At 35.9% G+C, this 16663-nt stretch overlaps 2 protein-coding genes across 5 annotated transcripts in view; one reads left to right on the forward strand and one right to left on the reverse strand.

Moving 5' to 3' along the window:
• STX17 (syntaxin 17) overlaps nt 1-4995 on the forward strand; it is a 71634-nt gene extending 66639 nt beyond the window's left edge. Inside the window, exons 9-10 of the transcript XR_004803963.1 lie at nt 299-379; nt 3995-4995. The gene's annotated coding sequence lies outside the window, so the exon portion shown is untranslated. The remainder of the gene's footprint in view (nt 1-298; nt 380-3994) is intronic.
• Nucleotides 4996-6321: 1326 nt separating this feature from the next.
• ERP44 (endoplasmic reticulum protein 44) overlaps nt 6322-16663 on the reverse strand; it is a 93170-nt gene continuing 82828 nt past the window's right edge. For all 4 annotated transcript variants that reach the window (XM_025433067.3, XM_035697280.2, XM_025433069.3 and 1 more), the window contains exons 11-12: nt 8504-8606; nt 6322-6556 (exon numbers count right to left, since the gene is read on the reverse strand). In XM_025433067.3, the coding sequence (XP_025288852.1) occupies nt 6455-6556; nt 8504-8606 (205 nt within the window). In that variant the 3' untranslated portion in view covers nt 6322-6454. The remainder of the gene's footprint in view (nt 6557-8503; nt 8607-16663) is intronic.

Raw genomic sequence — 16663 nt, forward strand, 5'->3', positions numbered from 1 at the left:
GTTTTATAAATTCATAGCTATAAACTTCTCATTTGTAGTGGTATGATCTCCCCAACTAGACTGTAAGCTTCTTTCAGGGCAGGGACTATATCATCTACTTGGAATATTTTTTGGAATGAAATACACTGATGAGAAAGGGAAAATAAATACACCTCCCAAGAGTGACTTCTAGGTAATGAATGATGGGGTCCTAGCTTGGGTGTTGTACCATCTTTCAGGGATATATATGGATATGTGAAAAAGCCTTCCAAGACATTTCAAACCTTTGCTCAATACTCACTTTTATATATTAACATAGGACTGAATGATGCAACAGAAGAAATCTGGAAAATACCTCCAGGACTTGGGAGCCATGAATTGAAAATTTCAGAATTTGGAGGTAAAGCTATTTCTATTTTTCCAACTAAGAGTCATGACTTAAAGAGGATATAGGATCTGAATCACTGAAGAAATTGTTTGGAAAAGTTGGGTTTATCTTCAATCTTCCATAGGATTGATGGGGTCAGTATAGTAGGGACCCAAGAAGGATTTAGAATCTGATGGCCTAGTATTAAAACGGAAGTAGCAGCAGGAATTTAATTGCTCTGTGAGGCAGGCAGGGAGACTAGAATTAAGAAAGTGCAGGGCTGAAGTGAAGGGGTAGGCATGTGACGGGATTTTGACCCAAGGTCTCCAGTACCCAAGTTCACGTACTTTTCCCACCAAACAGCTTTTCAGCGAGTTGACAAGAATGAAAAGGAATAAAGTGCTTGGCACTTACTAAGTTTATTCATGGACGTTAGTTCCCTTTCTTTCCTTACTAGGTTTAAGTGTTCATTACAAATTGCTACCTGTTATTTGCGTTGGGGTGAGGGTGAACAACTCAAGACTTCTTAGCCTTCACGTACTTGAATTTCCCCTTCCCTGTTGATACCTTGGCCTGTCTTACAGGGGTGTCATGAAGATGAAAACAATTAGTACATGTTAAGTGTCCAGGATGGAGGCTGGTTCATATTAAATGTACAAATGTTAGGAGGCTACTGTTATGGTAATTGTTACTATTTTTTCCTAAAGTTTAAAGGAACAGCACATTAATGAGAAAGCATCATGGACCTATGAGAATCTTGTTAGGAAGACCTCTAAAATGAGTGGAGACTTGATAGAAACACCAAGAATTCTGAAAATAACTTTTTCAAAAAAGGCTTGTTATTAAGAATATGGTATAATGATGACAGGTGACTGGGGGGGGGCGGGGGGAGAGTAAATCTTTTTTTTTTCTCTGATAAGAAGATACCCAAACATGAAAATGTATTAACAGGTCCAGGTAGGAATAGGGTGATGATACATCCCAGCTAGTCTGGGACGATCTTGATTTACATCTTTTGTCCTGGTGCAGTTATTACTAATGCTTCCTTTCACTCTCAAATATCTTAGTTTGGATGAAAAAAATTACATGGTCACCCTAGTTATAAGAGCAACGAAAATAAGTGCAGAGTTTGTTCTCTCCCTCCCCCTCAAAAAAAGCATCTGTGTTAAAAGAATTTGTTTCTAGGCTTGGGCAAATATCATCCTCCTAAGGTTAGTGGGAACTTGTAAATGTGATTGTAAAGCACTACCACTAATTTCTGAGGGACCAGAAAATAAAAAAGTGCCAGAATACTGAGCGTGGGCAGAAGGCTAAAATTTAAGGGGTAAAGTTCTATTTCAAAAGCATGGACCAGGGAATTTACCTTGTAATCTAGAAAAATTCTGAAATAGACTGTCAAACAATATGTTAAATCAGAAAGCCATGTTCTTTATGAAGATATGAAGAATGGGTCTGTCAGGATAGATGCTCTATCCTATTTCCCTCTGTGTGTAGCCAGGGAGGATGCATTTGGGGCAGTGGTGAGGGCAGGAAAACATAGTATCAGGCTTCCCAGACTGATCGAATCCTGTGTCATGTGCAAATTTACATATGACATCAGAGGAGTTGCCATGCAGCTTTCTCCCTGTCACCCATCCCAGTAAGTAAAATGAAGCACAGCACAGACAGGGCAATTACACGATCTACTGGAGTGGCCCAGAGCTGGAAACAACAGGGCAGCAATTCCTAGCAGTGCTTTGCTACTACAGTCAGACTTTCTTATGATTTATTTCTTTGAGAGAGAGAGAGAGGGCAGGAGGGGCAGAGCGAGAGAAGCCTCAAGCAGCCTCCCCACTGAGCATGGAGCCCCAGGCGGGACTCGATCCCACCACCTGAGCCAAAAACCAAGAGACGTTTAACTGAGCCACCCATGCGTCCCTGCAGTAACATGTTAATAGAGAAAAATGACAGCCTCTACTAATTCTCCTGGAGCAGAGTCCATTCTAGGGACAGTGATATTTTCCTATCCTTTCTTCATTTATGATGTAATTTGCCCCCCCCCCATAAGAATTATTGATCTTACAGTGCTCTCAATTGCTGGGAATACAAAGGTAGAGGAGTTCCTGCATCTGTGGCATTCACGTGGTGTAAGAAAAACAGATACATGTTCCCAACTGTGTATTAGACTGAGTCCTCTAAAATACATCAATAAAGGGCTGTGGGACCACAAAGGGTGATAACTGTCCTGGGCACTGAACGATGAATAGACAGAATTTGTTAGGCAAGGGAAGAAGGAAGGGGGCATTTTAGAAAAGCAGTTTCTAGGCTGCACTTTTCTTCCTCCTCTCCAAAACCCACTGTCTAAGGGCAGGTCAGTCCTTCCCCGGCGTGCTCTGAGGGCGAGCCTGGACACAAACTAAAGGCCAGGTTTGAGCTATCAGCATCTGGATTCATATAGCTTCCCATTCTGATTCAAGTACGATTAAATCTAAAAAATAAAAACTGGAAAAGCTTGTAACTGGTCATCTGGGTTCAGAGTAAAAGGTTCACATTATATTTATGACATATGACAAATTGAATTAGTAAAAAGTCTAAAATATAGAATATTTTATAAATATAGTTTTATTACTTGTAAATACATACAAAAATTCAAACACAGCTAAAAAACAGTTGCCAAGCAGAGGTCCTATCCAACCTGTTTTAATGAACACATAAACGGTTATAATCAGCATAAAACCATTTAAGTCCTGAAACAACTGTCTTCAGGGTCTTTAAATATTGGGCTTAAAAATTGATAACTGTTTTATTCTTACCACCTATTTAAATCTTTTCCCCAAGTATAGATTACTAACATTTCAGTTTGGTTTGTGAGATGTTTTATCTAGAAAAATAGCTAAAGCCATTAACTCTAGTTATTTTGAAAACTGGAATATTGAGAGTTCCCTTCCAGTCTTCCTCAGGATTTCCAGTGCTAACAGCACTTAAAACTTCCAGCAGCTCTTTGGGATACCGCAGTTTGGTCCAAAGAGCCCTAAAATTATTTAATGTGGCAAGATTGTTTTTACTTCTCACTTTTGCTTTTTTGTTTAATGTTAACTTCATTTTAGCCCCGCTAGATTAGGTCTTCTTGTCAGGGAAAAAAATAAAAGTTGAGTTCTGCTTTTCTTAATTGTTTATGTGTGTGTGTTTTTCTAGAAGAGAAAGGGATGACCAGGGGTTTTCTTAATTGTTAATCCATTACACTCCTTCATCTATTCTTTTTACCCTCAGGTTTTTCTATTTTTTTAATGCCTTCTTGGCAACTTTAGCACTTTCTGCAAGGTTAAGCTCCTTGAGCTTTAGTATTTCAACAGTTTTATATTTCACTCTCTTTTTTGGCCCTTATCTTGCCAGTTTTTCCTTCGTCTGTACATGATCTTTGACAACTTCATCATGGAGCTTGACGAGATGCTTTAGATGCCTATTCTCTAGCTTCTTCTCCAGGTTCACTTAACTGTTTAAAACTTGTTTAGAATTTCATCTAAAGAAGTTTTCATCCTTTTATGGTCCCCCTCACTACTAGACCAATTTTTGAAAAACTTGAAAAGGCTGGCAAGCAGAGGGACTGCTTCTAGGTTGGGTTTTGCAGCTCAACTGTTCTTCAGTCTTGCATTCTCTCTCTCTTCACAGCTGAGGAGCCTGAAGCCCAAAGTAGACTGGATAAATGAGAAGACTTACACCTGTGACATTCTCTGGTGCATGGTTCAGAGGGAAGAAGTCTGAATTGTGAGTCCTAGGTTCCTGGACATTCTCTCTGTACGTCCAGCTGGTGACAAATCCCTATGGAATCTGCAGCTTTGTTATGTTGTATCTGTTCCTCTCCATTTCTTAGTTCTGACCGTTCTCTCTCGGGTGCTGGACCTATTTTATCATATCTAGACCTGCTGCCAGAGTATTCTTTCTCAAACTTAAATATGAACATACTTCCTGGCTTAAAAATCTGTAAGTGGATCTCTGCTGCCCCTAAGACACAGTACAGACCTATTAGCTTGGCATTCAAGGCCTGCAGTCAGCTCCCATTCTTTCTCTAACTTCCTTTCTCATTTTCTTAGCCACAGGCCTCCTGCTCACTCCACCCTCACTAGCCCTATAGCAAAAACTTATTTTCTCTAATACATTTTGGTGTTTTGCACTTGAGCTTTTTTTTTTTTTTCTTTTATAAAACTGGGCACCCAGTCCTGCTGAGCACATAGCCCTTGAGGGGTACAGAAATTACCCACAATATCACTTTGCATCTCACTCATTCAGTAAACATTTGAGTCCCACTATGCATAAAAGCTAAATAATGCAGCCTCAAATCTATTTTAGCAGCCATTCAGTTATCTTCGATCACATTGAACATGTGTTCCTTGAGGCCTTTTTCATAATAACTACTCTCAAGTCAGCTCTCTGCAATCCAATATTTGAATGTTATCTTTTGTTTATAATATTTTAAAAGCCAATTACAGGATTATAAATTTATTCCAGTTAATTGCAAATGCTGCTTTTGCTGTTGTGTGCTGCCTTGTTGAAGGTTTATGAATTTTCATTCTAACTGCCTCAGATTTGGTCCATCCTCTGACCTGAAGACTACAACTTGGATTTCAGAGTTATTGATTAAAAGCAATGAATTAAACAGAACTAAAACCCAACCTTGAGGAAGCTCTGTCCTGCTTTTCTAATTAACAGTCTAGTAAGATATATTAAACATGCCCCTTATCACCTTATTAACATTTATTATTCTGAATGAAATGATGGGTAAGTCATGCATAACTAAGAACTCTAGGCTGATTTTTTAAAAATAACAATCATTAAATATGCATTATAAATATTCACTTTATTTTAAAAGAAATGGAAGATGTTACATATATTACACACTACATATAATGGCACATGTCAGCCTTTTAAGCTTAAAAATAATCTTTCCCCAAACTGGGATTGACTTAGACTCCAAGTATAAAATGACTCTTGGCCTATAGCACCAACCCAGGCCCAGAGGAAAGCCAATTTTGAACCTGTCTGTCCTCTGGCATTGGGCTTCCTGATATGACACTGAGGGTCCTCTCCCTCTGGTTTTGTTCCCTGGCAGTATTGAGGCCTGGCACAGGGACCCATTGGACTATACACTGCAGGCCTGGGAAATCAGGGAATCTAGAGGGGGTAGGGTCCTCTAACAATTTTACAATGGAAAAAAATTAAGAACGTTATGTGCCTTACTGTCGTTGATCTATACAACTATAACAAGACTCTACAAGATAGAAGAAGATTAGAATTAATGAAATACAATTTCTCTGCTGGTTTTTGTCTTTGGAAATTAATGTGTCATGATAGGAGGAGCCTTAAAAGTCATCTGGTTCAATACTGGTAACCTCCACTAGTATCTCAAATTTAGGTTTAATTCAAAGTTTTAAATGCCATCCATATGCCATTTTGTTAGACAAACACATAGAAATTTAATAACACTTTTCATTTTCTTTTTCTTAATTCATAAGGACAATTCCTGCCAAATGTTCTGGCTTATGGCTCTCCTCCTCTTCATAGTATGTTTAAGTTACATATTAAGAATCCAAAAAATACCACTATGGAATTTTCATAAGCAATATCCGACCAATCAGTAAAACACAGTACGCAGTGTGAAAATTTTAATTTATTCCCCTCCCAAGTATCCAGAATATATACCCTCTTAACTTTGAGAAATGTGACAATGAAAATACCAACAAGATTGATTGGTTGTATATAAAGAAAAGCACATACTACACAGGAGACACCCCTAAGTCCTCCCTAACCTAGTAGTGCAAGTTAATGGTATGTTTCTGGCAATGTCACCTTTCATTTGATTTATAAAAATTTTACAGGACAGATTTAAAGCAAAGATAGGCCTCTGATTTTTATTTTTATTTTTTTTATCCCTAACAGGTTTTTAAAAAGAGGCTATATTAAATGACAATGCATTTTGAGTCAGGGGGAGGAAAAACAAATTAAAAACCCAAAACTTCTTTCAGTTTATTCAAAATAAAAATACACATAGAATTATGAAAATATAGGTTTACTATTTCCACCACGTAAGTTGATGCTGCTGTTTGAAAGGCTTGCAAATTGTTTTTCAAGTTTTTAAAGCTCATCTCGATCCCTCAATAAAGTATACCTATATTCGCTGGGTGCTAATTTCTGGAAGGAGCTCTCAGGTGGACTGCTTGCTACATCTTGGACTTGCTACAAAAGAAAGAATAAAACATTTTATATCAATATATTTTATGGAGTTACACTGTTTTAATAAGTATCAGATGAATGGTAGTTTTGTAATTATTTGCTTAATAAAGATGTTGTGACAAACACCAGAGTTAAGTTTGAAATCTTGCTTTCCCCATTCAGTTGCTCTTACTAAATATTCTCCAGGGCAAGGTTGCCACAAAGCCCTTACCTATGGACCTGTGGACAGCTCCTGAGGTGTAGTGGAAGGCAACAAAATACCTGACACCTAAGTGCTTTCCTAGACTCTTTTGTAGAGGTAGCACAACTGTGATTAATTTGGTCCAAACTCTTAAAAACTGACTACAAAGAGGATTAAAGGCACCAACTCTGTAAATAGAGCTTTCATTTAGCAATTACCTGGATACCAGAAATTGGTTGACATAAGGAGGAAAATAAACATTTCCATACTGCAAGAAATTAATTTCTGTAGTATTTTACTTGTGCACCAACGGTAGACAAAAATACACAGCAGAACTCTGAGAGTGACTTCTAAGAATTTCAAAGAAAAGTTGTAAGTAGTCAGTCTCTCCTTTATCTCCACACTGTGAGCAACTCAAGAACAAACATGTTGTCATTGTTTTAATATCCCCCAGTTAACATAGGCACATAGTACCTGTGGTACATACCACGGACACTGGCTCATTCCCATTATAATGAAAAAGCAGAGTCTGCACATTTCCCATTTTATTTTTTCATGTTCCCCTTCCCCAATACATTTTTTATTTGTATTTTTACTGAGATATATGTTTGGTTTAAGCCATAATTATTTTGCTATAAAATATAAGAAACTCATTGTCTAATGGAGTAGTTGAAGTAAATTAGGATAATAATGGTAAGTAACATCTTTTCCTAACCTGATAAAATATTAAGCAGGCCTACTTTCCTAAAGGAAATAATCGCCTCTAGGTGACTGCCAACAAACTGCTTCTATAGCTGCCTAATTATCAAAGAAAAACCTGACCTCAAACTTCAGGAAAAGCATGTCACTGGATTCTAAAAGGGAACTCTCAACAATGAACTTAATTGGACTCTTCAGAAAAAACTGACTTAGCTTTTCTTTTAATATGTGGAGGTTCTTGGGCAAAACAGTGAAGTTCTGGGCATATGGGCATAAGTTTTGTTACACATCATCTTTCCTCTTAGTATATACTGGTAATAGACATGATCTAACTCAATAATGCATCAAAATGCAACATTTAGGGGTGTTTAACAAAGCAGGAACATAGAAATTATTTGTAACAAGTTACAAAGTAGAACTAGTCAAATTTTTAGGCTAAAATTTACATAAAAAGCAAGAACAAAAATTTCATATAAATAGTTGTGAGGCATTCTACATCTCAAATGAAAAGCTGCATTAAACCTTTTTTTATATTTAAAACATTTATTTTTATTATTTTTTAATAATAAATTTATTTTTTATTGGTGTTCAATTTGCCAACATAAAAAAAAAAAAACAAGTTTTGAGCACCAGTGAAGGTGCTTAGGATGGTTTAGCAAGAATAACGAATCATTATTTTCTTTATAATATGGTCAATCTGGCCCTAAGGAAGACTTGACCAGTTAATGGAATCCATTGACTTCTTCACTGATCTATGTGCTTCTAGTTCTTACCTCTTGCTTCTGTATTTGGAGCCAACTGTATTTAATCCTTTTACCCAAATTCCACAGAGGATATATACCACATCAGTTTATGTGATCAAGAAATTATACTGTATCATTCTTGCAACTTTTCTGAAGTTACATAATTTTAAAAATTAATTTTAAAAGGAATAGAATTTATTATCTTGAGTATGTTCAGAATTTCATTATAAAGATCTTTAGAAGCAGAAACTCAACCTTGTATAAGAGCTTTAGATCCTCTTCAAAGCTAACTGAAAAAGAGTTCCCACTGAAAAACAAGAGTCCTACCTGTCCTGGGGCTATATCAGTTGGGTCAGGACCATGATGGAATTCTCTGTGCAGTTTCCCAGAATGTAAGTCAAATACGAATTGCTTTAGCTTTCCAGGAATTCTGAAATTAAAAGTAAAATAAAAATTTAGCTTAAACTGTTAAAATGGACTTACCTCTATTTTATCAGGTTCACACATTAAAATTTTTTTCTTTAAATTTTACCTACAATCCTACCATACCGATGCAAACATTTTAAACAGTTATAATCATGAAATATAGATGTTCAGTTTTGTGTTCTAATTCTTGCACTTGTTTCAGAAATTTTTCTATGCTTATTTTCTATGCTTATTTAATATTTAAGATGCATTAGAATCTATCAAGATGTTGTCCTAAAACTTAACCATTCCTAATTGTTGGGCATTTATATTTTTTCCTTAAAAAAAAAAAATATATATATATATAAATATATATATAACTTAAATATATATAACTTAAAATAACAATACTTAAATAACATATATATGAAATATGTATAAAATTATATTTTTTCCTTAAAATATATATAACTTAAAAATACATACATAACATATATATAATATATATATTATATATATATATAAAACTTAAAAACCTCATGTTCTGCACAATCACACTAAAAATAACAGGGCTCAAGAGAAAAATAGCATTAGGGGCTAACCACTTGAAACTATGTAACTTTACAACCAGAGTACTTACTATGAAGAGCCTAGAACAAAACTACTAGTACTGTTTAGCCTACCACTGTGTCAGCCAGGTGATCCTCTGTAGCCTTAATCTGGAGCAAATAGGTCCTTTCTCAAGATATAAACTGAGGTCCTTGAGGGCATTCACTGCCAATGGAACCAATTTTACCAAAATAGTTTAAACCAGGGTGTAGTTTTTCTATGGTTTTGGGTTTTTTTTTTTTTTTTTAGCAAAAGGCAAAATCTCACAACTTCTTCAACTATATGGGTAGCTCCACTGGATAGCTTAACATTGTGAAAAGCAAAGTATTTCTCAAGGCCATGAAACTGTCCCTCCTTTTTAGGTTGGAAGAGGTCTTCATACACCACTAAAGCATTTTCTTTTTTAAAAAAATATTTTAGAGAAAGGATGCACACACGTGAGTAGAGGATGTGGCAGAGGGAGAGAAGCAGCCTCCTCACTGAGCACAGAGCACCAGTGTGGAGCTTGATCTCAGGGCCCCAAGATCATGACCCAAAGCCGAAAACAAGTCACTGAACCAACTGAACCACCCAAGCGCCCCTAAATTCTGTTTAGTGGTGAAAAAACTTTTCTTTGATAGTTTCAAAACATTCTGAGGAAAATAATATGAACACCATTCATTTATATTAACATTATTCCTCTAATTACCAGTCACACTATGAGCAAACTTGCAGCACAGAGACATGCCTTACAGCAAAAAAGACTAAAGCATATCCACCTATCAGCCTTTTTTTCTTTGTAATTATTTCCTTGAGTTGTATCCAATAAAGAATATAGATCTTTCTCAACTTACAAGGGGGATACAGCCCAATAACCCTATCCTACATTGAAAAATCCTAAATGGAAAATACATTTAATATATCCAGCCTACCCTAAAATGTGTTCAGAACACTTAAAATACCCTACTTGAGCAAAATCATCTAACACAAAGCCCATTTTATAATAAAGTATTTAATATCATGTAATTTGTTTAATTCTGTACTGAAAGTGATAAACAATGGTTGCATGGGTATATTAAGTGTGTCAGTTGTTGATGCCTGGGACCATGAGGCTTACTGGGAGCTGTGGCTCACTGCTCACCACCAGCAAAGAGAGTATCTTAGTGCACATCACTAGCCTGGGAAAGAACAAAATTCAAAGTACTAACTGTGTATTGCTTTTGCACCACCATCAAGCAAAAACATTTTAAATCAAACTATCATAAGTTGAGGAGAAATCTGTTGAGTAAATAACTTTTCTAAGTGTGGGCAAGTTACACCTACAAAACATTAGTTCTTGTTGCTACTTGTCTACCTGTTCTTTGAAGTCTTGCCAACATGTTTCTTTTGTATTAAAGTTTGTTTTACTATGACAAATAAAAAGACACCTGCATTTTAATTTCCATTTCTTCAGAAATTAAGCATTTTTCCACAATTTTTATATTTCTGCTTATATGAATTCTCAGTCTTCTACTGAAATCTTGAAATTTTTAAAATGCATTATAGATTTTAATTAGAAACCTTTCCTCGTATCTCTTAACAAGAATTAAAATGCAGGTCCATAAACACTTGACTTTGGTAGAACTGCCTCACTTTTTAAATCATCCTTTTTTGGGAGCAAAGAATAGCTGGCTTGTGTTAATACTCCTAGTTTCTTTTTATCCTCTCCTGAGGTCCTGCAAGTGCTGTTTCTTCCCTTCAATAATTCCCACTGAGATGTACCAACCAATAACTTCATTGTACACCCATTTTGGCTCCCCACTAGCTCCAATGCAAGAGACCAGCAGGTGCCAAATGCACAGTTTACAAATACAAATGACTGTCAGGTAGCTGTATTGACAGAATGCCTCTGAAAGGTTCTCTGGTGCTGAAGAAATTGCACATGCACTAAAGATAAACACTCAGAGGAGATCAATTTAAATTTAATATGACATCATCTACTGTCACCCAAGCAAAGTGCTACAATATTTCCATTCAAATCAAAGAATGGTCTCTAATATTTAAGATAAAGGCTCTGTTAAGTTTATTATTTTATAAAATCCAAAGACAATCCCAATCAACAGTGTAACTTGCGTTTGCTAGTCAAAAAATAATTTATGATTAAATCTTAAATGTAACAAATTCATAGAGAACACTGAAAACAGATTTTTTCCTAACTTGATTCTTTCCCCTTGTCAACAGATGAGAGAATTGTAGCAAAAGGCAAAGGGAGATACAATGAATCGGAATTGATGGGTAGAAAAACAGATTACAAAAGAGCTCTTATGTAGCTTGTGGCCAGAAACTATCCATCATTATTAAGTAGCAATCAGTGAATCACAGTATATTGTCAAGAAAACAGACAACATGGTTATGTGTTAAAAAGGAAAATAAATGGATCCTTGCCATTATAAATTCTATTGTATTTTCATACTTTAGGGTACAGTTCTTCTAATTAGAACACCTAAGTGTTTCTTTCCTACCTTCCAAACACTTTTCTGTTTGTTTTCAATTTTTATTTTCAGGTGATGCAAAATTTAGGGACAATGAAATGCACAGAGGTTAAGTATCATTAAATGAACTTTGACATATGTATCACAGTGAGAAGCATTTTTATTTTTAAAAATTAACACACAGTGGAATTTACTCTTCCAGGCTTATAGTTCTGAGTTTTAACATATGCATATAACATCTAGTTACTATCTCCACAAATAGGATACATAACTATTCCAACACCCTTTTTTTTGGTAAGACCCTCTACTTCCCCCTAACTCCTGCCAACCACTGATCTGTTCTCTGTTCCTATAATCTGCCTTTTCCAAAATGACTTGTACTTGGAATCATACAGCATGTAACCATGAGACTCACTGGCTTCTTTTATTTAGCATACTGCTTTTGAGATTCATCCATTCTGTTGCATGTGTAACTCTTTTCCTTTATTTATTGAATAAGCATTCCACTGAGTGGATATACCACAATTAGTTTATCCTTTCACCCGCTGAAGAGTATTTGGGTTCTTTCAAGATTTTGGTAATTCTGAACAATGCTACCACAAACTTTTGTACACAAGTTTTTGTGTGAACGTTAAGTTCATTTCTCTAGGAAAAATACTAGCTTATATGGAAGGTATATGTTTAACTTTTTAAAAAACCTGCCAAATTGTTTAGAGTAGCTGTATCATTTTGCAACCCCACCAGCAATGTATAAGAGATCCAGCTGCTCCATAGTCTCACTTGGTATTTTAAGTACTTAAATTTAGCCATTCTAAAAAATATATAATAGGATCTCACTGTGGTTTTAATTTGCATTTCTCTAATGTCTAATGATGTTGAGTACCTCTTCATGTACTTATTTGCCATTTGTATATCTTCTTTGCATTCTAACAGTATCTTTAATGGAGCAAAAGTTTTTAATTTGTAGAAAGCCAATTATCAATTTTTTCTTTTATGGATAGTCCTTTGGGCATACCAAGAGCTCAGGTCAGAAAGAGTTTCTAATTTACTTCTAAGAATTTTACAGTTTTACCTTTCACATTTAGGTCTACAATCAATTCAGAATTAATTTTTTATAGGAGTTGTTTCTTTTATGGTATGAAGATGTTAAGGTGGTACAGCGTCATTTATTGAAAAGATTGTCTCCCTCCATTGAATTGTCTTTACATCTTTAAAAAAAATCACTATTGTGTGCCATTTCTAGACTCTCTATTCTTTTCCACAGCAACTTGTACCTATTTTTTTCACTGATACTACACTATCATAAATATTTTAGCTTGTATTGTAGGTCTTAAAATCGGGTATTATGAGTCTTTTGTTTCTTTTTCAATTGTTTTGTTTCTATTATTCTAGTTTTACCTCTCCATATAAATTTTAGAATCAGTTATATCTACAAAAAAATCTTAGATTTTGACTGAAATTGCATTAAATCTATAAACTTGAGTGACATCAACATTAACAGTATCAAGTCTTCTAATCCATGAACACAGTATGTTTCTCCATTTATTTTTGTCATCTTTGATTTCTTTCATTGGTGTTTTGCAGTTTTCTGTTAGATGTATACATAGTTCTTTTTTCTTTTTTCTTTTGGAGCCTATTATGAATGGCAGTTTAAACGTTTTTGGGTTTCCAAATGTTCGTTGTTAATATATAGAAATAAAAGTGACTTTTTAAAAGATGACCTTCTATCTTGCTGAAATCACTAATTAGCTGTAGGAGCTTTCTTGCAAATTTATTAGGCATTTCTACATACACAACCATGTTGTCTACAAAGAAAGTTTCTTTCTAGTCCAGACACTTTTTTTGGTTACTTTTTTGTCCTATGATACTTGCTTGGACTTCGAGTATTGTACTAAAATACAACTGGTGAGAGTGGTCATCTTTTTTTTTTAATTCAATAAACATATACTGTATTATTAGTTTCAGAGGTAGAGTTCAGTGGTTCATCAGTCTTGTACCCAGTGCTTATTACATCACGTGCCTTCCTTAATACCCATCACCCAGTTACAGAATTTCCCCTTCTCCCCAGCAACCCTCAGTTTGTTTCTGAGAGGACATCTTTATCAAAAACAATAAAATACTTAGGAATAAATTTAGCCAAGGAGGTGAAAGAGCTATATATTGAAAACTGTAAAACACTGATGGAAGAAGACACAAATAAATGGACAGATATCCTGAGTTCATCGATTGGAAGAATTAATATTGTTAAAATGTCCATACTGCCTAAAGCATAAAGCCCTCTACAGATTCAGTCCAATCCCTATCAAAGCTCCAATGGCATTTATCACAGAAACAGAAAAAATCCTGCAATCCGTATGGAACCACAAAAGACCCTAAATATAGCCAAAGCAAAAGAAGTCTCAGGCAAGAAGAACAAAGACGAGGAGGGTATCATACTGTATGATTTCAAAATATACTATAAAGCTATAGTTATCAAGACAGTATAGTACTGGTATAAAAAGACATAAGCCAATGGAACATAATGGAAAGCCCAGAAATGAATCCACACATTCATAGTCAACTGATCTTTGACAAAGGTGCCGAGAATACACAATGTGGAAAGGATGGTATTTTAAAGAGAAAGAGGATGAGCAGAGGGGAGGGGCAGAGGGAGATATATATTTTTTAATATTTATTTCAGAGAGACTGTGTGTGGGAGAGGGACAGAGGGGCTAGGAGAGGGATAAACAGACTCCATGCTGATCCCATGACCCTGAGGTCATGACCTGAGCCAAAACCAAGAGTCAGCCACTTAACTAAATAAGTGACTACTAGAGAGAGAATCTTAAGCAGGGCCCACACTCAGCATGGAGCCTGATGCAGGGCTCGTTCTCATGATCCAAGCTGAAATCAATAGTCGGACGCTTAACTGATTGAGCCACCCAGGCACCCCAAGGATGGTCTTTTAAATAAATGGTGTTGGCAAAATTGGATAGCCACCAGCAGAAAAATTAAATTGAACCATTATTTCACGCCATACATAAAAATCAACTCAAAATGGATTTAAGATTTAAATGTGAGACCTGACAAACTATGGCCCTAAAAGAAAACAGGGGAAAAGCTTCTTGATACTGGTCTGGACAATTATTTTTTGGATAGGACCCCAAAAGCACAGGCAACGAAAAGCAAAAACCAACAAATGTGGTGGCATCAAACTAAAAAGCTTCTGCACAGCAAAGGAAACAACAGAATGAAGAGATAACCTACAAAATGGGAGAAAATATTTGCAAACCATCTACCAGATAAGGGATTAATATCCAAAAAAACAAAAGGAACTAAAGCAACTCAAGAACAAGAAAACAACCTGATTTAAAAATGGGCAAAGGACCTGAAAAGACATTTCTCAAAAGAAAACATACAAAAAGCCAACAAGTACATGTACTGTTGTGCTCAATATCACTAATCAGGAAAATGGAAATCAAAACCAGAATGAGCTATCACCTCACACCTGTTAGAATGGCTTTTATCAAGAAGACAAAAGGTAAGTGTTGGCCAGGATATGGAGAAGAGGGAACCCTTGTACACTGTTCGTGGGAATGTAAACTGATACGCCCACTATGGAGGTATGGAGGTTACTCAAAAAATTAAAAATAGAACTACGATTTGGCCCCCAAATCCCACTTTTGGATATATACCCAAAGGAGATCAAGGCACTGTGTTAAAGAGTTACCTTCACTCCCATGTTCACTGCAGCATTACTCTTAATAGCCAAGATTGAGAAACAACCCAATATCCATCTACTGATGAATAGATAAGGAAAATATGGCATGCACACACATATTGTTTAGCCTTAATAAAGAAGCAAATCCTATCATTTACAACAACATGGATGAACCTGGAGGACATTATGCTAAGTGAGATAAGCCAGACACAGAAAGACAAACACCGCATGATTTTACTTATATGTGGAATCTAAAAGAGCAGAACTTACAGAAGCAGAGAGTAGACTAATAGTTACAAGGGACTAGAGTGAGAGAAAATGGGAAAATGTTGGTTAAAGGGTACAAAGTTTCAGCTACAGGAAGAATATATTCTAGAGGATCTAATGTACAGCATGGTGACTACAGTTATTAATACTGTATAGTGTATTTGTTAAGAGAGTATGTAGATTTTAACTTCTCACCAAAAAAAAAAAAAAAAAAAAAAAAAAGGTAAGTGAGGTAATGGATACATTAATTTGCTTGATTTTGGTAATTATTTCAGTGTATACATATAACAAAGTAATCACATTATACACCTTAAATATCAGCAGTTTTTGTCAACTCTACCTCAATAAAGCTGAAAAAAAGAGGGGGAAGACAAATAACTTGGGGTAGAGAAGGATTTGAGCCAGATGTCTGGAGAATATGAACTAAGAGATATAGGAGATATAGGAAGCACAGTGAGATGATTAGAGTTACAAGGCCATATGGAGTTCAGGCTACATCCTGTCGTGGTGAATCAAAACCACATCCATGCAGAAGTTTTGGCAGGGCAGAGGAAGAAGCTGGTATCCGGAGAGGGGATGGAGCAGATGTGAAGTGAGGAGCCAAGAGAAGAGCTCTGGACCCCAGAAGGAAGGGAAGGGAGTAGCTGCCCCAGCACTCTCCAGCAGTGCAGGCCAGCTGCACCTGGTTATGTTCCTATAGTTTCCAGCACAAACGCTTCACTTTTGAGCTCCTTGGAGTGAGTTTCTGTTCTTTACAACTGCATACCCTCTGACAGCAATAGAGCTACCCAACAGAACTTACAGTGAAGACAGAAAATATTATCTACGCTGTCATATTCAGTAGCCACTTCCTACATGTGGCCACTGAGCCCTTCAGCACCTGAGAAACTGACTTTAAAATTTTACATCATTTTAATTAAAACTTCACTATTCATACAGGGCTAGCAGCTAGCTATCCTACTGGACAGCACAACTCTATGATTATTACTACAAGGGCTCAAAGAAAGACAAAGACAAGACAAGAAACAATCAGTAAAAAAACAATGAAAGAGCCAA

Source organism: Canis lupus, chromosome 11 (assembly GCF_003254725.2).
Source record: "Canis lupus dingo isolate Sandy chromosome 11, ASM325472v2, whole genome shotgun sequence".
NCBI classification, from domain to species: domain Eukaryota; kingdom Metazoa; phylum Chordata; class Mammalia; order Carnivora; family Canidae; genus Canis; species Canis lupus.